Source organism: Scatophagus argus, chromosome 12 (genome assembly GCF_020382885.2).
Source record: "Scatophagus argus isolate fScaArg1 chromosome 12, fScaArg1.pri, whole genome shotgun sequence".
Classification (NCBI taxonomy): Eukaryota; Metazoa; Chordata; class Actinopteri; family Scatophagidae; genus Scatophagus; species Scatophagus argus.
This window is the reverse complement of record NC_058504.1, coordinates 18,216,894-18,239,710: the sequence shown is the minus strand read 5'-3', so window position 1 is coordinate 18,239,710 and position 22,817 is coordinate 18,216,894. Positions and strand designations below refer to the sequence as shown.

The following is a 22,817-nucleotide window of genomic DNA, read 5'->3' as shown; positions in this document are numbered from 1 at the left end:
CAACAGAAATATGCAGGCAAACCTTGTGCGGTGGTGTGTGGCTTTCGTTAGGTGAGCCTTGTGAAACCGCCAACTGAATGCTATTGGAAAACTGTGTACGAATAGCTGGGAAAATGGCATTAGATGTGGATATCAGAGAGAATTGTGAAATAGGAATTCACAGAAAAGAAAGGTAAACTGTCATCCATGACAGCTCAGTCCTCTACCAGATGTGTTCTGTAGCAGTCAGTTCAACAACTTGACGTACATCAAATTGCATGGGCAGACTTTACCACCCAGGTTTTCAAATAGAGCAGACTACTATGTCATTTGTCTGAAGCTGCCTGTGCTTCCCTCCCGCTCTCTTTAACTTTACCAACCACCCTCGTCTCTCCCTCCTCTCCCTTCCTCTCCATCCTAAAGCCTCCTTGAACTAGCAAACGCTCGCTGAGTCTTATTCCCCCTGAGGGCTGTATGTCACACTAGTGTCAAAAACAGCTAATTAGACCTCTTCATGCGGGCGGAAGCCGGGGCGCACTGATGTTAAAAAGCAGATGACTCGGTGTGTGCTGTATTTTTGTCTGTGTATGTGCGTTTTGCATGGCACAATGCCGTTCTACTCTGCGTACATGTAGTGAGCGAGTGCGTGTTTGCATTGTTTCGGGAGACGTGTCTGAGAGAGATTTTATCCACAGTCGGCTAAATCTGAAGTCTCTGTTTCCTTGTGAACTGACATCATGCATGCACACTCTTGAATCTCTGTCCACATATCGTAAAATCTCTTCTCCTTCTTCTTCTTTTAGTTAACAAACAAAATTTTCCATCACAGTCAATATGAAAAGTGTGAGTACAGTTAAAAGTATGACAAAAAATCTGATTACTTTAGAGTCTCGGCAAGTAAAACTTTTTGAAAACGTGTTTGCCTTCATCTCATACGCTGTATTTTGATACAGATGAATTCATCATTTAATTGCTCTCATTTATGGATCTTCTATTTGTTTTGTCATACAAGTATAAAATAGTCATTTGTTCATGGTTAATAAATGCTACCTGATAAACAGGCAGACAGGAATTTGCTGTTCTGAGAACACTGATCATATGTTATCGCAATATCGCAAACTTTTCTGACAAAGCAAGCACACAAAACACATTTTTTCAACACCTGTGTTGTGTGATTGGCTTTACCGACATTTAAATGAGTGATCACATGAGTGATCACAGACATGGTTCAGGTTCAGTCATCACAAACTCAGCTCGGGAACTCAGCTCAGTACGTATCCCGATAGCAAGGCGGAAATGTCTGCGATTCCCTCAGTGCTTCCTCCCTTCCCCAGTAAACAGAGGTTTCCAGTACAATAAATAAATCTTATAACTTGTTAATGAGTGAATCTTTTAGTCCGCAAGCACCTTTGTCAGCTCAGCCATGACACATATTGTTGCTTCCTGGTTAAAAGCTGACAGAGAGAAGCATGAGAACCATAATGTCACAATGTTTTTACTCTGCGGGGGGTTGGGAGCACCCTGACAAGTGCTTATGTAGACTCAAACTGAACATAAACACAATCACTGAATGTTGTGGAATATGGTAATTTTAAAAAAACAACTGCATGTTAGTCTAGTGAGTTTAAATGTTTGAAATTAATTTAGCAAAGTTATTTGAATCAGCAAAGTGATTTGCAGTTTCCACCTCAATAGTTAACTCAGGCAATTCGACTGGATTAAAAACAGCCAATCACAAACACTCTCCAGTTTTCTGATTAGCACACTGAAACGCAGTCAGGTTGACTGAGTGAACAGGAGGAGACTCTCGATCAGGGTAATTGCAAACGTAGAAAGCACAGAAAAGATTTTTTTTTTTTTTTGCTTAAATTGAATAATTTTTTGCAAGATTATATTATCTCCAAAATGTATGTTCTTACAGAAGTGTCTTGAAAATAACCCATTGCCATGATCAGGATCGAGCCCCAAATATCATGCTGTATAAATGAAAAGAGAAAAAAGGGCTTCATAAGTGTGGATGTGGTACTCTGGTACTTCAGCAAATAAGCCCATCTGGGTGAACACCATGCTACAACAGGAGCCTCCATTACCTGAGTGTGTGTAGGTGGTATGTTCCTGCGTCCGTAGACCCCAAGCAGTGCGTTGTGTGAGAGGGACAGGTTGAACTTGATATAGGTCGGATGGTGCACAGTCATATGAAACCTCCAAAAAAGTCCCGGCGGGATTGCCTGGCTCTGTTGGGTTCCAATGTCGACTTCGCCACGGTCAATGGCCCGGCCACGCACCCACTTCTCTGCAGATAAAATAAAAAAACACAGAGAGGTTTTATGGTCAAGTTGCATTTGCAGATTTGTCAAGGTAGATAGGAAGTTCTGTTCAGTATCAGAGAAAGCAATTAATAGTCAACCTGATGCCTTCAAGCATCAATGTGATTAGCGGCCGTCCTAATGAAGTAAGACTGAATAGGCATCGAGAATGACTGAGCACGGGTGAAAATCCTGCTTTTCAAGAGACCTTGCTTTGGCAATCCTGGATAGGCTCTGCATAAAGATGAACTGCTTTAGAAAGGAAGTGTTTTGTCTGAGAACTGTCCACTGGCGCTTTGTCATGTGCTATATTAGCATCTTCTAACACGAAAAGAAAAGTGTGTGTGTGTTAGGATGGGGCAGGCACACATGCACGCACACATTCACAAACAGCGTCATGGCACAAAGATAGTGTCTTGAGTGAGAGCATGTTTTTGTGTGCGAAGAGAATAGGTCTTTCCAGCAGTCCCCTGGCCATCAGCTCCTCTCCTCTCCATAAGCCTTTATCAACCACCAGGCCTGAGTCTTTTGTGTAGGGGAGCAGACGAGCCTCTCCAGCCCTCTTTGTGTCGGCCTTTATGGAGAGATATATCTCTGCTTCTAAACTAAGATGGAGGAAATACGGTGACAGAAGGGAGCCAGCCGATCGTTACGGCCACAGAGGCAGAAGAACAGTTAGGGGCAGATTCATGGACGAGACCGCTCGCTCTCGATCTATAACGCCTGCAGCTTTACCACTCCATTATGGCGACACCTTGCCTACCCACGGGCCAGCACAAATATATCACATGCACTGACACACAGAGGGGGAGGCAGAGAGCGCAGCTCCTGTTTCTGGTGATGGTGTTCCTTTTTAGCCATTGTAGGTTCCATAGCTTAAAAAGTGGAGGATTCACTTTTGGCTTTCAGGAGGAATCAGTATTTGTCACCACCCCTTGAAAATGATCTCATCAAATATCATAACCATCAGTTCCATCATGGAAACCATCATGGACATATGATTAATGTTTAAATCAATAGCTACAACCAATATTTCCATATTACTAGCTAGTAAAGGTTGAAGGAGTTTGGAGTTCAGAATAGAAGAGGCTGGCAGCACTCACTTTTCTGTAACATTGGTGTGTATTTAATCGAACTAAATGTACTTCACTAAAGAACAACAGGGAGTGTATGCACACATCAATATGTGTGAGAGAGTGTGTGTGAGTGTGCTCATGTCGGGCGAGCACCAGAAATAATACCTTTGTTCTGCTTTTATATGTTCCGTGTGCATGGGCATAAACATGTCTTTGAGTTTTGAGATTCCTTTCTATGTCCATGACAATGTTTAGAGCAAGTCTGTATGTATGTAATGAACTGGACAAATTTCAGATTTTTTTTTTTTTTTTTTTGTCATCTAAACCTTTTGTCATTTAAAATCTTTGATATATGCCTACTCCCACATATATCATCCTAACAAATGCTAAAGCATTGGATTTTCCTTTAATCTTTCTATCTCTCTGTCTCCTTGATCTTCTTCTTCTATGAATTACAAGATTGAAACAAGTACCTTGATTAATTGGTTAATTGATTGAACTTGACTGAGCTATAACAAGGGAGAGATAGGGGACAGAGGATGAGGAAGAAAGACAAATGAGGAAAAACACAAGTTGAAAGAGTTTGAAAAGGGTTATAATAAAGCTAAAGAGGAGACAGGTGTCCTGTATGAGGCAGAAATTGTCCCTGTACTAAAATCTCTACCAAACAGAATAAAAGCAGCTTGGCAGAAGTAAGGTAAGCATTCATGCATTCCTGACAATTCTACCTCAGCAGCCTATTCCTTTTAAAGCTAATCCTCACTGCTGTGCCTCGCCACAAAAAAAATAAAGGCCAGGAGAGGGATGGATGTCCTGAGGAAAGCAGCCTTTTATTCAACAGATGAATAGAACATGAATAGGGCATGGCAGTTGGCAGAGCACTGGCAGGCAGGCAGGCACGCAGGCGGACCGGCAAGCAGGCTGACTGGCAGGCTGGCGGGCAGATGAGCAGGCAGGTCCTTCTGATGCTAATTATTGTACACTGCCTCTCTGAGTCTGATGCAAGGCTGGGACAGAAAGCGGTGCTCAGGTCAGCTGGGAGGATAGACTGTGTGTGTGTGTGTGTGTGTGTGTGTGCGTGTATGTAAAATAAAGGAAAAAGGGGTGGGTGGGTGGGAGGGAGGGTTTGACCAAGAAGGAGGTGGCAGTGTCAGCTTACAGCTGCCGATGCAAGAAAGAAGAAAAACTCTCCTTGCATCTCTCTCTCCTTCTGTCTCAGCAGTAGAGAATAATACTGCGGCTCCAGTAAAAAGAGGAGAGGATGGAGGCAGTCTGGGAGTCCCCCACAAACCAGAAGGAGCGCAAGGTGACTGCAGCTCCTCTAGGCCTCCCCAGCTGCTCAGATTACCGCTGTCAATCAGTGTGTTCCACCAGCTCAGCACATAACCTAAGACCATTCTTTGGAAATATCTTTCAAAACACTAAATCTCTTTTTATTCCTCCTTGGCAGGCAAAAGGAATACAAGCTTAAAAAAGCCAATATGCAAGCAGAGAGGTATAATTCCTTCACACCTTGCTTTCTGGTTGCTTTAATAAGCAAAAAGCAGCTTGAAATTCACACTTGCCATCGGTTACTTAAAAGAAATAAAAATAAATGGTATTGCATAAATCTCGTATTATGCTTTTCATCATTAGTTGGCAGAAGGAGTAACTTGTAAGCAAAAAAATGTATGAAGGTTTATTTAAAAATATTGAGCTTGTTTAAAGGGGTGATGAAAGTGTTGCATAACTTATTCATGTCTGCCATTAAGCAGAACATACCTCTGATTGAAATGATAAAGGGTTAGTGAGCAGGTCTACTTAGAAGCAACATACTGTATTAATGATGCTGCCTCAGCCAATAATAGTAGTGCAGCAATGTGTACACATAACACAGTTAATGCCTCAAATGATACCCACAATATGTAATATTTTCTCTTAAATTAGCCTTTGAAAGATTCCTATGCCACAGGACATCTGGATGAGGACAGTTTTATATTTGAGCTTCTCCAATATGACTATCTGACATCTCCACATTGTCATCATTCATCCTTCTTTAAAAATATGTGTTTCTAACGTGAGTGGGGCTTTGCCTGCCCATTTGTCTGTCTGTCTGTTGAGTGTCTCAGAGAGTTTTGTGTGTCTAGTGTGTGTGAGGGCAGGGTGACAAAAGAGAGGAGCTATATTAGGGCTTGGGACACAAGGTCTAATTAATTTCTCTTGCCTACGGGTTATTCAGGTAAAACAATTACACCTGTAATCTATTTTCAAAGGAACTAACTGTCTTTGCAATTAATGTTATTATCCCTCAGATTCTAATGAAGCAGAGAACAGACTGAAAGAGTAGCTGGGGTCTCGGTGACAGGACATGTCTGAGGGGACCGGAACCATGTGAGTATATGTGCATGAGTGTTAGTCGATACTGAAGCGCAGGACTGCATGTGGATGTCACACATTGGCGCAGGCAACATTAATAGTGTTCCAAATGCAAAAAAGATTGAGTTTGCCGCAGGATGAATAAAAATATCACAATGGGCAAGGTCTCTATAATTACTTGGATTCAATTAAGGGCCTTTTGAGCAGTTGGCTTAATAAGCTTTCTGCCTCCTCTCTCCACTGTGCAGCCTAATGAGTGTCAGTCAGAGTCAGGAGAAGATAATGCTGTTGGCCTTAGGGCCTTCCATTACTCTCTCCTCCTCACCTTCTACCATCAGTCCTCAGGCTATGTCTGTGACATGCAAGACTGCCTGTTCACAAACTCATTCACTCCATGACACTTACACCAATACACATGTAATGTATGTTGTATAAACTGACATGTCGGGAAGCAGCTGGTTTTTTCCCTCTTCTAAGCTCATACTAATCTATTCTCAGAGGAGGCGAGGAAGGAGTAAGCCAGAGCTCGCTATGTATCCATCCTACTGAATTTAATGGAATCCTAAATCCGTAACACTTAAATGTCTGCATACTATGAGGTAACACTTTACAAATGTACATACAATACTAAAAACTAAAAACTTGACTTGATTAGAAAAAGGTAAAAAAAAAAAAATCAATGAGGATTTATCAATATTTAAATCAGAATGTGATGACAGTACAGGGTTGTTTGGTTTGGTCATTGTCAGTCAAACCTGATGAAAGCACACTCACACAGTGGTGATGAAGCAAATTAGCTAGGTTACAATGCATGAAGTTGTTTTCATCATCTTTGATTGTTGCTTGCAAAGTCATGAATATTTAACAGAATTTCATCTTATTCTTTTATTCATTTTGGTGCCCCTCAGATTTGTTTTAGGACTCATACACACAGAGTCATTTTAGTGCAAATACACCAAAACCTTGTTTAACCCCTGTTGACCGCACTGTAGAAGAAGTATTGAAGTTTTTTTTTCATTTAATCAATCTGGTCTGTTTACCAAGAAGATAAAAATTGATTGGGATCTTTTTTTTTTATTTCAGAGCCTAACACATCAACTCTACACTATAAATACTGACTGCAGCTAATTTCTTCAGCTATATTCGGATAAGATGTTTTCAATGCAGGCTGAGCAACAGACAGAAATGTTGCTACTCAACTTGAAGAGCTCAAGCAGGGGGCTCACCAAATGATCTATACTTTCTTTGCGTGTGTAGTGTGTGTGTGTGTGTGTGTTACATCCCCAGACTGTTTGCCAGCGTGAGAAAATCAATGAGACCAGTGTAACAGTGACAAGTCCTTCAGCATTTGCACACATGCATGAGCACGCACATGCACACACACTCATCCCTCCTCACACACACACACCCACACACACACATGGATACAATATCTACACACTTTCTTACACACTGCTCAGCCTCACTCATCTCTCTCTCTCTCTCTCTGCACACAGTCTAGAATATTGATGTGCTCTTTAAGAGCCCTCCTCTCTGTCTGTGTCACATTCCATCCATCTACACGCCATTTCCAACCACACCATCAGACAGAGTGAAAACAATTCAGCATTAACTCTCCTTTCATACAGTGGTTTATACAGTCCTTGCATATTCTCAGATGTTATTGCAGAAGCCCCACATTTCATTATCTTTGCATTATAATGAGACATAATGCCACTCTGCTGTATGTCATATAATTAATATATCCAGTGTTAAATATTGACTGAAATATTATTCTCATGCTTAAATGTATTTCATTAAGGATAGGGAATCCATTGACAGAAAAAATCTTCTCAAGGCATTTATGCTTTTATCTGCATCAGAATATTTTCTACATGTGTGTGGTTGTGTGTCTCTGTGTGTGTGCATGCTCATATGCATGCATGTCAGATACAGAAACAGAGAGAAGAGAGGGGAAAGATTGAGCATTAGTACACGCACATCAGCCTGAGGTTGATAATCACGGGGTGAGTGGCAATTAATGTAACACTAATTAGAGAGGCTTTTATGTGTGGAGGACTAAGAAGGGCTCCTGGTGATCTGTGGAAACTGCTGGCGAGATAGCACGGAGAACATAAAACACAGCACGAGCAGTTTGACAAGACACTAGCCATACGCAGATGACACAACATGTCAATTAGTATCTAGTGCCGTGCTGCAAGCTGAATGGGAGATTAGAATTCTGTGGCTCTGGATCTGATTTTGGGGTTGAGCCAACAAATCAAACAGACTGTTTTAAGGCATTAGAGTTGACGTAAAACAACAACACTAAAAATACATGAACAAGAATACAAGAAGATTACCACCTTCCAATCATTTTGCCAAGCTCATTTCATCTCTCCCTACTATGTCATCAGTTTATATCAAAACAAGCAGAGACCAATAACTATCCCCTAATGACTATCCTCAGCTGTCTTTGTGCTCCCATGGTTATGTTTTTACTTGTATTCATAGTAGTGCATCAAAAATTAAATAATTTATTCTAAAAGAACAATTTGCTCCTCGTTTTCTTTGTTCTGCAGACAAAAGCCATGGAAATGGATAATAAGTTGGTTGCATTTTAATGTCACCATCTCACGCATCATTCACATTGATTGCTATCCATCAATCATTCTTCCCTCCTCCCATCACTCTCACTCATCTCCCTCCCTACCGTGTCATGTTTTTGTCATTTCCATTCCCCGCAGCCTCCTCTCACCATCGTCCGCTGTGTAATCTAGGGGATTGTGTGGTCTCTTGGTGTGAGAGGTGATGGGTACAGCAGGATGAGCGTGATAATCTGCCACACTGGATTACAGTCTAATCTCTAATCTCTCTGGCCCTCTTCTGTCTGTGGACCACCTCCACCGTGCCAATTTTATTAATCTGAGCCTCCTGCATCAATGGCTTAGTTTTGCCCATTTTGATTTCCCAGCTTTCAGGAAGCATATAAGCAATAGGAACTGAAACAATAGACTGTTGGGATGCACCACTCGGAAGTATAGTCCGTGACCCCAGCACGCTCTAGCAGAGGATTTAGCTACTGATGAGAGCGTTAATCCTCACAATGTGAGGATTCATCAAGAATAGTTGCTTTAGGGAGGTCCCAGGTTGCCCAAATTGCAGTGGGCTGCAGTTTGTTTCACACATTCTCTGTACAAGTGCTGAATATGAGCTTCAACAGCATCCAATGTAATATCCATCAGTGTCAGTCTAAGCGTGAAGGTTGTCGTGTCCTGCCTGACTTCATGACCTGGAACACTCACAATTAATGTCCCATGCCATGGGGTTAAATTGGTGTTAGTAATTCCTCTGCCTTGTTGAGAGACTGCAGAGTGTAGAAAGGCTATTCCAGTCACGGACTGGCTAAGAGGGAACATGATTAACCAATTACCTTGCCTTTCTAATAAATGAGTAATCAGTTCAAGGCTGATCTCTGGACTGATGTCTCTCTATCTTATTAGAACATCCATTGTGCTGAGTGTGTTATGTCCTAATGCAATGGAAACTGATTTGAATTCATGCCAGTGGATATATATATATATATATATATATATATATATATATATATATATATATATATATATATATATATTCAGCCTCAACATGTTCCAATCGTAATGTTTAAATGTTCTTATTTACATTTCAATGGAGATTTTCTGGTCTCACTACTATTCTAATAATTGTGTTTCCAATAAATCCTGTAGCAAAAATGCCTGGCTGTGCTGGCAGGATTTTTGTTTCATTAAGTGTGCAGAAACAAAAAACAGGAGTACAATGACGTGAATATTCCAGGAAAGTTGTAATAGAAAAGTATGTGACCTCCCTTCACATGTACGTATATATTTGCGCTAACCTTTCCCATGTATGTGTGTATCTGTAGACTTGGTCCTGAGGTGTTTAATAAAGGTGGCTAAAAAAAGCAGAGCTTCTTGTGAAATGCCTGTTTTCATCAGGTGTTCTTGTAGCTAATGGGAGAAAACTAAGTCACGTTTGGTTTATTTCATGATTTTAGAACACAGACCTAACAACAGACACAGACAATAACAAAAACACCTACAAACAGAAGCAAAGGAGAACTTTTGGCAGAATGTTGTCAACCAACTGTGAGAGTCGAGCTGAACTCAATTACAGTGCTTTATTTGTGAACATTACAGCTTGGGTTCAAGCCAAGAATTAGTAATGTAAACGAATGCTGAATGTGTAGATGAATTAGATGTAACAAATCAGCATATCAAATATGACTAAATCCAGGTAATTTATTTCTTAGAAAGAAAATAAGTAATGTAATTAGGATTTAAAACTATCAGTCAAATTTATTCACTGGCTTTATATTAATTGTAGTGCATTTAAATACACCTATGTTGAATATTTTAATGGAACTTAATACTGATGCTACTTAATAGTGAGCAGATGCTTAAAAGAGTACCACTGAATTACCAATGCACTCCTACAGTACTGTCAGATGCAAAATGGACTGTTTTAAAAAAGGCATCAGCTCGACTGGCAACAATGTATTCAGGTGTGTTTTGTTAATGTGGCTAATTTAGGTTCAAGTCACTAGCCTCAACTACACATATGTAGCAGTGCTCCGCCACAATCACAAAGCTCCTCTTTAAAATACAAAAAATAAATAATGCCTCAAATACTGATCAAGCAGAAGTGCTTAAATGTGATAAATCTCACATGCACTACTTGTGGTCGCAATGCAGCAGCGAAAAGCAACATATAGGAGGACTGATGTTTCAGTTTGTCAGATTGTTTTAATGCTGCTTAATGAGAAACCAAACCTTAAAGTGAGCCTGACCAGCACCAGGCCAATGTGGAGGGACAACTTGAAAAGGTAACTTGGGTCAGACTTATTTAAACCTCCTTTATGGAACAGAATTTCCTGAAAGTAAGCTCACTCGGTTGAACTGCTGACTTTGCTTTATGAAATATCACAACAGTTTAACTGCACACTTGCCTGTTTGCCATTAAAATGTCACAGAAATAAAATTAAAAAAAACGGGCAGCCAAACACTTTATACACTTTACTGTTAAGTTAAGTGAAAAGCTCTAAGCCAGTGTTCGTTTAATACATTTGACATATATTAAATAGCAAAGGACTGTATGACATTTGCTTTGTTAAAACTGAAAGCAAATCCTGTCAATGGCTGAGCACAGAGCATTTGTTATTACGGTGTATACTGTGCGTGTGTCAGCTCACCTCTGTCACCCGCGTGTGTGTTTTCAGGGTTGAGCGTGTCCAGCAGGTGGATGGAGCTGGTAGGTCTGGTTTTACCGTGGTCCTCCTGTTGATGGTCCGCTGAGCTCAGGCCATTCTCATACAGCTGGCTCTCGCCATGCCGCAGATGCCAGGTCAGACCTAACAGGTGGACCGCTACACACACACACACGCACACACACAAACACACAGCCAGTGGGAAAGGGAAAACAGAGAGAGGAGATCATTATTCAAGACATGCAGAGGGGTGTGTCTGAATCCTCTTTAATAACCATCTTAGAGCTCTCACTTAGTTTATGTGCTTATTAGTGCCCGCCAAGGCAGTGGACAATTAGCAAATACACAAAGAAGACACACACACTCCCATACATACACACATGTTCAGTATATGCACGTACACATGCATACATGAACACAGAACGTGGCAGAGGTGGGCAATTAAAGCAGATCTTCAGAGCCTGAGCCCAGGGCTGGTATTAAAGCACTAACACAGTCTTTTATGCATGACTAATGATGCTTTGAAAGCTGCTGCCGATTCACAATCCATATGGGCCTTTTAAACAACAAAGGTATGGGAGGATACTGGACTCCCCCTCCCACTCATAAAACTGTTTACTAGGACAACAATCCAGCATGCTGCGAAATAAAAAAAAGTCAAACTTGCCCATTAAGAAAATTAATTAGCGTTTTGCAAGGCTGTCAATAAAACACAGCATAACATTCACCTTGCTCTGACCAATCATCAGGTTCCATTCATGTGAGATTGCACTCCAACACCGCTTTAGTTTCCTACTTTAAAAAGAATCAAAAAAGGTAATGTCCCTTTGCTGATATAAAGAACAAAGCAAATGAAATAAATCATTGCAGGTTTTTTCTCCTCTGACACATTCGGAACATCAAACAAAAGCAAAGACTCAAATCACAAAGTTACTATGCGCTGGTGGCAGGCAGAGGACGGCTGCTGCATGCAGATCAAGGTAAGAAACTTCTAACGACTTCAAACGTCTTCGCTGTCTGTCTTCTGTCTGCTGATTGCCCACACCCAGAAAAAGCACTTGACACGCTTGCACAAAATGGCTGCTTAGAAAAACAAATCCACAATTAAACAGCATGACCAACACATGCTCGGGTACAGCACACTCACACAAGCGTATAAATGCACCTGCTATTTTCATATATGCATGAATACACACACCCACACGCACACACCTACGCGCTCACCCACACTTGATCCCCAGGTGATGAGGAATACCTAATTAAAACTCCAGATAGTTCAAAGCCATTTTCAGTCACTTGCAGAGGCACAGGAGGAAAAAGGACTATTTTCTCTGAAAAATGCAGCAAATCTATGATGAGCTCTGAGTGCTGGAGCCAATTTGGTCCCATGTTCCACTTTGGCATCTATGGGGATCAGCAAATCACACATTCCAACATTTCAACTTCTGACTAGCCCTATCCACTGTTGGCTTAGCTATCTACTCGTGCACAATATGAGCTCTTCAAAGCAGAACACTGACGATTACTAGGGCCATGAGGGAGACGTCATGCATCATTTAGCTCACACTAATTGAACTGTCAGCCTGTGACGAGACCAGACATGGACACGCACAGATTCTTCACATCAGTGTGGGTACGAGTCACTCATTTAAAATTTTTTTTCTCCTTCACTGTATTTTCATTTTAAAAGATTCAGTGTGGGGGATTTTCTCATTAACACCTCACTGTGAAATTAGTTATGATGGCTCATTCTGATGTTGGGAAAAAAAGCATGATAAACAGTAACCCAAATGATCTGCCTTGTACATTCAATTTCATGGGTTTAGTTTCCAGCAAAATACCTTCTGGTTGTCTGGTATTGTAAGTACTCCATCTTTAGCCGACAGGTGGGAGAAAAATACTGGCAGGAAGAAAAACACACCGATGACAGTCGGAATCACACTTTATTTAACAATGATACATTTATAGACAATCCTACAGTGATTTTCTTTCAGCCACAAGCCATTATCGACTCTCTTCTATTAGAATTAAACATGAAATATAGTGTTGCACCTACAAATTTAGCTTTGTATGCATCATCACTGTTTGTACTGCATTACATTATGCAGTGGAGTGGAACAACCTATCATAGTTTCATAAATTAGTCTGTAAGAGTGCTCAGTGAGGGATGACAAGTTATTCCCAAACTGATACATTTTTACCATTCAATCTCTCATGCTTCAGTATTTTCTTACTTCCGCTCATCTGAACTACTTTTCTTTCTCTCCTTATTTTATTCACACACACACACACATACACACACCTCTGTTAGCCAAGTGTTAACCACTCCAGTAATGACTCTGCAGTGACAGTCCTCACCGGCTCTCCTATCTTCTCCTCTTCACCACTCCATCCGTCCTCAAAAACCCCTCAGACCCTTCTTACCCTGCTCCTGCTCATCAGCCTCTCTCTCTCTCTCACTCTCTTGTTTTATGGCTGTTGACCTTTTGATAGAACGCTTAGCATCCAGAGTCAGAGAGCACACATACAAACACACACACACACACAGGCCGAAGCACGAAGGATAAGGACCTGACACTGTGATGAGGAGAGGATGGTGGGAGGGGGCAAGTTTGTATATATGCTCTTGTACTTTTGAGGGCCCAGTGTCCTCGCAGTAATATCAAGACTAGTAATGACAGTATTAAGACTTGTTCTTCACTTGACCAAGTTAATTTTGGCCATTTCAAAATTAACTACTTTTGGAGCCACAGACAAGGACAGGACTCAGGCATTTAATTTGAAATTTGACGATACACTTAAAGAGGGGTGCTGAGAGTTCTGAACGTCTGTGCTGAAACCCAGAGACCCATTTGCTGCTGGTAATAACTGCAGAAGGGACTCTTCCAATACTTGCATGGGCATCTCTCCTGGTTGAATCAAAACACAAGATGAGTAAATAATCCTAACCCAAAGTTCTCTTACAAGCTCACAGCGGCAGATAAAGTTTGCTCAGTTCTCTTGGATTGTCATAAGATACATTGCTGACATATAAACTAGATGTAATAACTGCTTCAGAAAATGTGAACATTGAGTCTGGGTTATTTAATTTGCATTAGAATGGATATGGTTTAATAAAAGGTCATGTGTGCAAGTCTGTGGACATCAAAATGTATGTCAAAGTGTTTCTCCATCCCATTTTGCCTGGAAGCCAACCATGATATCTATGTGTGGACACCATCCTAGGAACTTACCTTTATTTGTTTAAAAATATGCACCATGTAACCATTATTTCAACTCAAATTTGGTGATAGTAAGGTATAATCAAAACTAGTTAACCTAAGGACTCTCCATAATAATTAATAACTTTTTTCTCCTCCTGGGACAGTCGTGGATCAGCGGTTAGGTTCGATTCCCCGTCCCGGTGTCCATGGCTGAGGTACCCTTGAGCAAGGTACCTAACCCCCACTGCTCCCCGGGCGCTGCACGCGGTCGCCCACTGCCCCGGGTTTGCTGTGTGTGTGTGCACGTCACTTGGGTGGGTTAAATGCAGAGCACGAATTTCGTTGGAGTGAGTTCCCTCCAATGACAAAATATGTCACTTTCATCTTTCAATAATGAAAGCAATTATACAAACACTGTTCACCGGCTTTAGCCTACTTTGTCACTGTGATTGCTCCTCTTTTAAACTCTCACAAAACATTCTTTTTGGATTAATGTAAAAACACATCACTGCCAGTGTACCAGCATGGGAAAGTCACCACAGGCAATCTGGTACAGAGCACAATACAGAGGGATTTATGGGCATAAACATAACATAACATAACATAAACAAGGAGACAGAGTAATGTTATACTTTCTTGTAAAAGCCACTAGTATTCCCTTTGTTTGTATGTGAAAAAACATTTAGAACACGATTTCTTTTAAAAAACATTAAATGGGAATATACAGAAATACAAAATACCATATCTATCTTTCAGTATCAGCAGTTCCCCTCAATTCTTAAATCTGTTGCTTATAGGATTTGACACATTTTTGATCCTTTGTGTGGACACAAAACACATACACACTTGCGCAGTCACACACTTAGACACAGCATGCGGTCAGTTAAGCGAGCAGCATGTGCTCAGCGTGAACCTTCACTCTCACTCGCCTTTTCCGGTGTCTGTCTATCCATCTTTCTCTCAGTGTCCATCTTTCTCTCTCGCGTTCTTACAAAAAACAGAAAACCTTCACGTTAGACAGAGACTCCGAGTGAGTCCAGTCATTATAGCAGAAGAGGCGGCGGCGGCGGCAGCACGCAGACAGTGAGCAGCAGTGCAGCGAGCTAACAGGCCGAGGCCCTCGCACACATGAATCATTGATCAGTGTGACAGTGAGATGACTGCCAGAGGTAATAGGACTGCACTGCTGTGAGGGGACTCTGTGATGTACCCACGCTGTGGGCTACCCCGCCGAGATGTACGCAGAAGATGTGGCAGGCTGAAGAGAGGGTGTAGGGCGAGTCTGAGAGAGTTCAGTAGTGAGAGAAAAGATGCTTGATGTGGCTTTTTCAGGTGTACTTAAACTACTACAGGGAGAAATAAGAGAACAGAGGCTTGTAGAAATTTGTGGATAAAGTTAGAGAGGCTGCTGAAGTAACACCTCCATTTCGGCTGTTGTACATTAACAACTGGATTCCAAATATGCATGGATGGCATGTCTTTATTGTGACTGCTATAAATGGTAACCATGAACCATTAAATTCTCTGCACCGTTCTCTTGAGATAGGCAGGTTTTTAAAGCAGACTATTTGAGCTAGTAGAAAGCAGCGATAATGCCAGCTTGCAGTTGCTGTTGCAGTTGTTGCCATTGTTGTTGTCAGGCATGTGTGTCTCCAGATTAGATAGAAATGATTGTGGGCTCCAGTGATGATTAGATTTCACACTTGTGGTGGGAGGAAGAGGAGGAGATAGAGAAAGAAAATTGTGTGTGTGTGTGTGTGTGTGCGTTCCTGCTAAATGTCTGTGTTACACTACATGCAGCTATCTGCGCTGGGTTGAGCTGGCCACAATGGGTGAGATTGACTGTGAATATACTGCCTTATCGATAACCATTACAGCCAAGGTAGCACTGCAGTCAGTTAAAAATGATTTATCAATACTCTCGCACAAGCGGAAACACATCCAGTCCTGATTGCCAAGCTCTTTTCAGTCATACACATAGCTAACCGCCAACTATATTCCTTCTGACAACCAAAGACTACAGCTGGCTTTGCCCTGCAGCAAACACTTTCAAGAGCATCAGTCATTCGATTTAGTGTGTAGTTTAGCATGTACAGTAAAAGCAATTTCTCATCCAAGTTCTGCCTGGCTGTGTCAGCCCCTAGCTAAGCCACAACTTCTGAGGGATGGCAGAAAGAAAGCAGAGAGAGAGAAAGAAGGGCAGCGGGAGATAAAAGACACTGGGAAGAAGAGAGAGGGGGGAAGAAAGAAGGAGAAAGACAAATGGGGAAAACAAGTGTGAAGGAGAGTGAAGGAGAGGGACTTCAGAGCCATCTGTGTCTAAGTCAACGTTGGAGGAGAGACTGAGAGCCTGGGGGTCTGCCTGCCCTCCTGCCTTTTCGCCTGTCGGCCCTCACTCCACTCTGACAGACAAGAGGCGCTAAAGTGTTTTTCTTACTCCCCTCCACCAACCCCTTGAAAGCTATTAATACCACTGTCATGACCGTTTAAGTGTGTATGTTTGCGTGTGAGAGTGGCTGTCTGCTGACATTTGCTTGTGCGCTTGTGTGTGCCTGCGTGCGTGAGCAGAAGCAGAGCCGAGCTCCACAATCTCTTCAGTGGCATAAACCTCCAGACTCATCATTGGTGTGACCTTGCTGATCCGGAATGGGAAGTCCTGTTTGGATAAACAAATAAAATGACGAGAAAACGAATAAAGGAACAGCGGAGGTGGTGACACACTTGAGTGATGAGATTTGCAGTATATCCTGGTGTTTATTTACCAGTAAAAACTCACTGTTGCTGTCATCTAGTTAGTCATGGTAGCAACAGTACGCCAAGTCCAACAGATCACAGCATTCTGCCTCACCCATTTCTCTGTTGTTCTTTCATTTCTAATCACGCCCACTCTCTCTCTCTCTCTCTCTTTCTGTCAGAATCCCCCACTCTGCCTGTCTGTCTCCCACTCGCTGTCTTACTGATCTGGTCCTTTTCTCAAAGCTGAGTCATGTTACAACAGACAGAATAGTGTTAAATGAGCAGGGGATTGACGCCATGTTAGATTCCCCTCCGGCAGCCACCATCTACCACCACCGTGAGCAAAAACACTGCAGACAAACAGAGGCTCAGAACTGACACTCACAGTCAAATACAGCTCAACCCCGTGTTCGTGTGTAGGTGTATGGCTGCAGTAGTGTGTGCATGAGTATCTTAGGGACAATAAGAAAGAAACAAAAAGGTATGTGAGTGTGAGTTGCTGTGCACGTCCCTGTGCCTGCACAAGCTTGTACTTACTCGGTGAACTATTGAAGCTATTGAGGCTGTTTCATCGCAGCCTCTGTGACCTTAAGGAGACATTTTACCAAAGGGCTCTCTCGTCATTCACAGCTTTCAGACCACAATGTGTCTAGCCATTTAAAGCAATTTTACCAAAGGCTTCTGGAGCTGTTAGTGCAGTTTTAGCAAAGGCCAGTGGGTTTCGTAGAGCTGCATCAGACGACCAAAATAGAGGACTGAAAACAAAGAGAAACTGGACCAATCAATAGAAATCCCAATGAGGCATGAAGCAGCCAGCTGAAAGAAGCCGGGCTGAGAAACACGAGCACACACACACACACAAACATTTGGACTCAGATACACATGTAAAGCACATTGTTTTTGTTTTTCACAGATTTTCATCATAAATTACCAAAAGACAACTTTTGGAATGACACAGAACTGTTTAATGCAGTTCTCACATAACATTTCTGTTCCCACGCACCCAAAATAGATTAATGTCTTTTCACACCACACTTTAGGTTAACAAGTCATTTACAGAAAAAAAACAAAAAACAACAAAAAAAAAAAACAAAATATATATATATATATATATATATATAGGTAAAATACATAATGCAAATGGTATTTTTTGAAAATAAAAAGATATTTGCATTTCTGATTTTTAAAACATGGTGTAAGAATAAATCACCAGATAAAAATAATGAGCCCCAAGGATATTATATATATACACCTGCACATATTCTTTTTCATGTAGGTTAAATTTGATAAGATTTCAGATTTTATATTTTTTATTACAGAAAGTGTTCCCTTTTGGCCATGAAATCTCCCACATTGGAGAACCACTGTCCTAATAGTCATTGCGAAATCAGTTCTTCATATGTACTTGAGTCCTTCTGGGTCACTCAATATACTGATCCGAGTTACTTGAGTCCTTTGAGTCACTTGAACCAGTATTGCCAATAACCTACCCGGGAAAGCCAACTCCAAAGTCCTACTGGGTCATGCAAATCCGACTCTGCACAATTAAGGGTGCAGGCAATATCCCCATCGCTATAAAACACACAACAAACAGTCTTTCACTTCCAACTAAAGACTGGAGCAGAGCAAAGTACTATAGAATTTTTGCTTCAAACATAACACCAAAAACTATTAGCTGCACGTCGGATTGTTATGTGGGGTCATGTCTTTGGGATAAATAAAGTTAATAGGGATATAAAATAAATGTAATATAATGTAACATTGCTGCTGACAACCCATGTAAATTCAAACTTTAAATTGTGTTTCTGGTTATGCAGGCAGTTTTTCTTACGAGAATCTGTCGCATGCCTGAGTACCCTGATGACGAGTAAGGTAGCAACTGCTGCTAGTCCATGTAATTTATACTTTTTTCGTCGTTGTTAACATTTTCTTGCTAACAGCTACTTAGAACCAACGGGACAGATTATAAAGAGATTATGAATGGTGAAATTTATAATGTTGTATTTATATGGGTTGTTAGCAGCAAGTGTACCCAAGGACTTAACTTTAATGAAGAGGGGGATTCATGAATCTCGTCTCTTTTACTATGAGCCGAGTGAATTAACCAAGTGACTCAGGACTAGTACATGTCTGTGTCCTAAAAAACACACAGAGACACAAATGAGGGACATGTGTAAGTCAAAAATTACAGTCCTCTCAGTGTGAGCTATGGACGAGACTGCAAACATCTGTTGAGACAAAGAGACTAAAGCCAATACACAGTGCAGAACACCGCAGGATTGGTGTACTGTGATTGAGTCACTGTTTGTGACAGCTTTTTTGTGTCCAACTGAACTATGCTGAGCCAGTACACTCCTAATAGAAAGGGTTCTAGTTTCCAGGCCCTCCTGGAAACAAGCTGCAGCAGCCAATCTTACCCACTCAGCATTGCTGAGTTGATAATTGGTTGCCAGTTGCCCTCCTTGACAGAGCTGCACAATGAAAAGGATCACTACTGATCCCAGACAAACAGGCGACCACCTGTTCAAAAACCTCTGGGGGAAAGGGCAACATTTTTTTTAGGGCCAGGTCGACTCATCACCTTCATGGCTCCATCCCGACATCCATCACCAGACTTAGCTGACCCTCTGACTTTACTTCTGTACACAGTCTCTGGCCTCTTGCCCACCACCTGCTATCAGAACAGACTGCGATCCCCACGTTACAGACTGTTCACTCCACTGAGGTTATTATTGCTATACAAAGTTGATACAAGCTGATGAATGCACTGCAGTTACAGTTACAGGCCATGATGGCGATCATTAGCGTCGTTTCCACAATTCTGAATTCCTCATATTGTCTGGACTTGAGCTCTCTATATTTGAGCTTTTACAGTTTAGACTTGGGTTTTCTTTTACCTTGGGATTGTCTTTGCCCTTTCTGTCTTTTCCATCAGTTCATTGAAAAATTAGGTCAAGGAATTCTACATCGTTTTTCTGCTGGGACATTTCCTTAATTACTTTTAATAAGACTGAATCCAAAACTTACTGTGGAAAAATTAGCTTGAAAACACATAAAACACTTACAATATTGTATTTCTGGTGTAATTTGCACTTTCTTGCCAAGTTATTCTTTATAGTTGCACCACTCATTGTAGTTAAAGCACATCAGTCCTGTTTTGATATTGGGGACTTTTACTAAAAAGTAAAAAATACTATGGCTGTCCCTCCCTGGTTCAATTTTTTTTTCACGTATGTTCCAAAGTTTAGTAAGTGTTGTCAGCAGGGCAAAACTATTGTGATGCAGTCTTCACTCATTTTTCACCAAAACATTTTGACTTGTCATAGTACTAAAATGTGTTTTTTTTTCTCAAAAGACGAATTCCAGTACAAATGAACAACGCTATTAAGAGATCTTGATTTTGAGTCTCCTTTTGACAGTAAATCAGCTATAAACAGGATGACAGGAGACATAATGTGGGTTTATTGTTTGTCTGTCTAAACAGTCACTCATTTTATTTAACTTTAGGAATCATGGGTATAGATAGATATAGATTTAGCAACTTTACAGAGCCCTTCAGTGCTTTAATTTCAGCCAGCCTTAGCAACAAATCTTGCAAATTTTTCAGCAAGCATCAGCTACTTTCTTCAGGTACTTTAATCAGATTCAGTTCCACTTCACATACTCTCACAGCTGGTAGTTTTATGCAACTTGAGAGAGGTTTAGTCTGACCAGCGGTATGTCTGGATGATAGCGGCATTTGTGATGAACCACCAATTACTGGTCACAACTGTGTCCCTCCTACACCCCCACATACTCAGCTACATTTAAAAATAATTAAAGCTGATTGTTGATAACTGTTGTTAATTCAGATTTGCATGTCTAAACACAGACACTAGAGCTGTTGAGTATCAATGCTATTATTAGTTAAAGCAGTCTATAATGTAGCTAGCAAGTCTCCTTGAGGAAGGAGAGAATTTTCCCTCCTGCTTGTTTTTGTTTTTTGTCTTCTGTGTTTGCCTGTCAACAAGCAGGCTTTAATTTTGGGATAATCATCATAAATCTGTTGTCCTCACAGCATGGTTAATGATCAACAAGATGATTTATAATCAGTCACTGTCAATAGCCAATAGGTACAATTTGGCTCACATTAGCACAGCAATAGTGACGGCAGGATGCAAAATGTTTTCATATCCAATATGCCCTCATCCCACTTTGTCACGTCCTTTGTCTCATCCAAACATGCAAGGTACCCTTTAGCATCTGTGGCCAACGTGCAAGGTCTTAACACATACTTGACATGAAACACCACCTTGGTTAGGCCACTAATTTTAGGGACTAAAATGATCAGAATAGATTGTTGATTCCATTCCATTCCATGGGATACAAACTCCGTTCTCTTGGTTTAACGTGGTGTGTGTGAGACCAACCACTTCACTTCCCCAACCTCCACCCCAATGGGACGTTCTCAAGTACACCGCATTGTGTAATTGCTCTGATTGTCTGATACTGATACTGATACTGATATGGATGTGTTTGTATTGGAGGTACAAGAATGATAGCAGGCTCCCACATCTGCGAACGCATTTAGGTGACTGTGGAAAGACAAACCAAAAGGTGATTCTTTTTTTTTAGTTTATGTCTCCTTACAATGAGTCAACAAGGCAATTAAACTCATCTTAGTCGGGTAAAAGAGTGAAACTCATTCAGCAGGTGCATGGTTGTATTCTGCTGTTTAGTAGAAAAATACAGTATATAGTAGCTGTCTCCACTTTTTACGTTTTTGACATTTTACATTGTACAGCATGCGTTCCTCCCTAGCAACTGATGTGTTGGGAATTTATATGACCATCAAGTCAAACTGATGTGTGCATGTCAATATCAGATTACTACTTGCCCATGATTTATCTTGATTTCCATATAAAATGCAAACCAAAAAGTTTTTGTTAGTGTAATGTGTTAAGTGAAGATGTAGAATAGCCTGCAATCAAGTTTGGTGGGACATAAAAATGAGACTGGAGGATCGTAAATAACCGCATGTCATTGGAGCGCACAGTAAAAAAAAATGCTCCTGGAAAAAACAAATTTCGGAGATACGTTTTGATATGGACAAAATACGCAGACAGCTTTGCAGCTATAACAACTTCCACTCTTCTGGGAAGGTTTTCCACAAGATATTGGAGTGTTTCTGTGGGAATTTATGCCCATTCATGCAGTAGAGCAAGATTTCCCTTCACTGGAAGTAAGGGTCCTAAGACAACCCCTGAAAAACAGCCCCATCTCAATACTTTTGCCTGCATAGGGTAGAATATTTACTTTCTTGACATTTTGTGAGTTTGTTTTGATTAATTATTAGACTAAATGCGCAGAGAGCCTGTGAAACTTGGCAAACTTACCACTTGTATATGTCTTCCAGTTGTAACTGTGGAGGCTATTGCACTGGTATTAGCAATATTATGAGAGAGGACAGGTCAGGGTTAACTTCAGTAGCCATCTCTGCAACACGAGACACAATAGACGTCATTGACATAACGTCAGAATAATGTCTTGTTGGTGTGTGGTTGGCATAATGTGCTTCTCAGCTAATTTTTAAGCAGGGTGGTCAACAACATAGAATACAGCAAGCACTTAAATTATGATAAGCTCTAATCAGCCTGGTGCTGAGACAGACAAGGCCTGCTAGGACATTTGGAGGAGAAATCTAGATCAAGAGGGATTGACTTAAGAACTCTTATTCAGTTCTAGCCACCAAGCACATTGTTTGCTATTTGGTGAATAGGGCTGCAACATCTAAATATATATATATATATATATATATATATATAACAGACCCCAAGGTTACATCTTCAAATTGACTTGTTTCATCCAATCAGCCAGACAAGACCAAAACCCAAAGATGCTCAATTTATAATGCTATAATAATTCAATTATCAGTGGAACA

The 22,817-nt window shown here is 41.0% G+C and overlaps 1 protein-coding gene across 1 annotated transcript in view; it reads right to left on the bottom strand.

Annotated features, from left to right (window-relative positions):
• tenm1 (teneurin transmembrane protein 1) overlaps positions 1-22,817 on the bottom strand; it is a 157,723-nt gene that overhangs the window by 75,203 nt on the left and 59,703 nt on the right. The window contains exons 6-7 of the mRNA XM_046406138.1: positions 10,944-11,117; positions 2,070-2,272 (exon numbers count right to left, since the gene is read on the bottom strand). Coding sequence (XP_046262094.1) covers positions 2,070-2,272; positions 10,944-11,117 — 377 coding nt within the window. The remainder of the gene's footprint in view (positions 1-2,069; positions 2,273-10,943; positions 11,118-22,817) is intronic.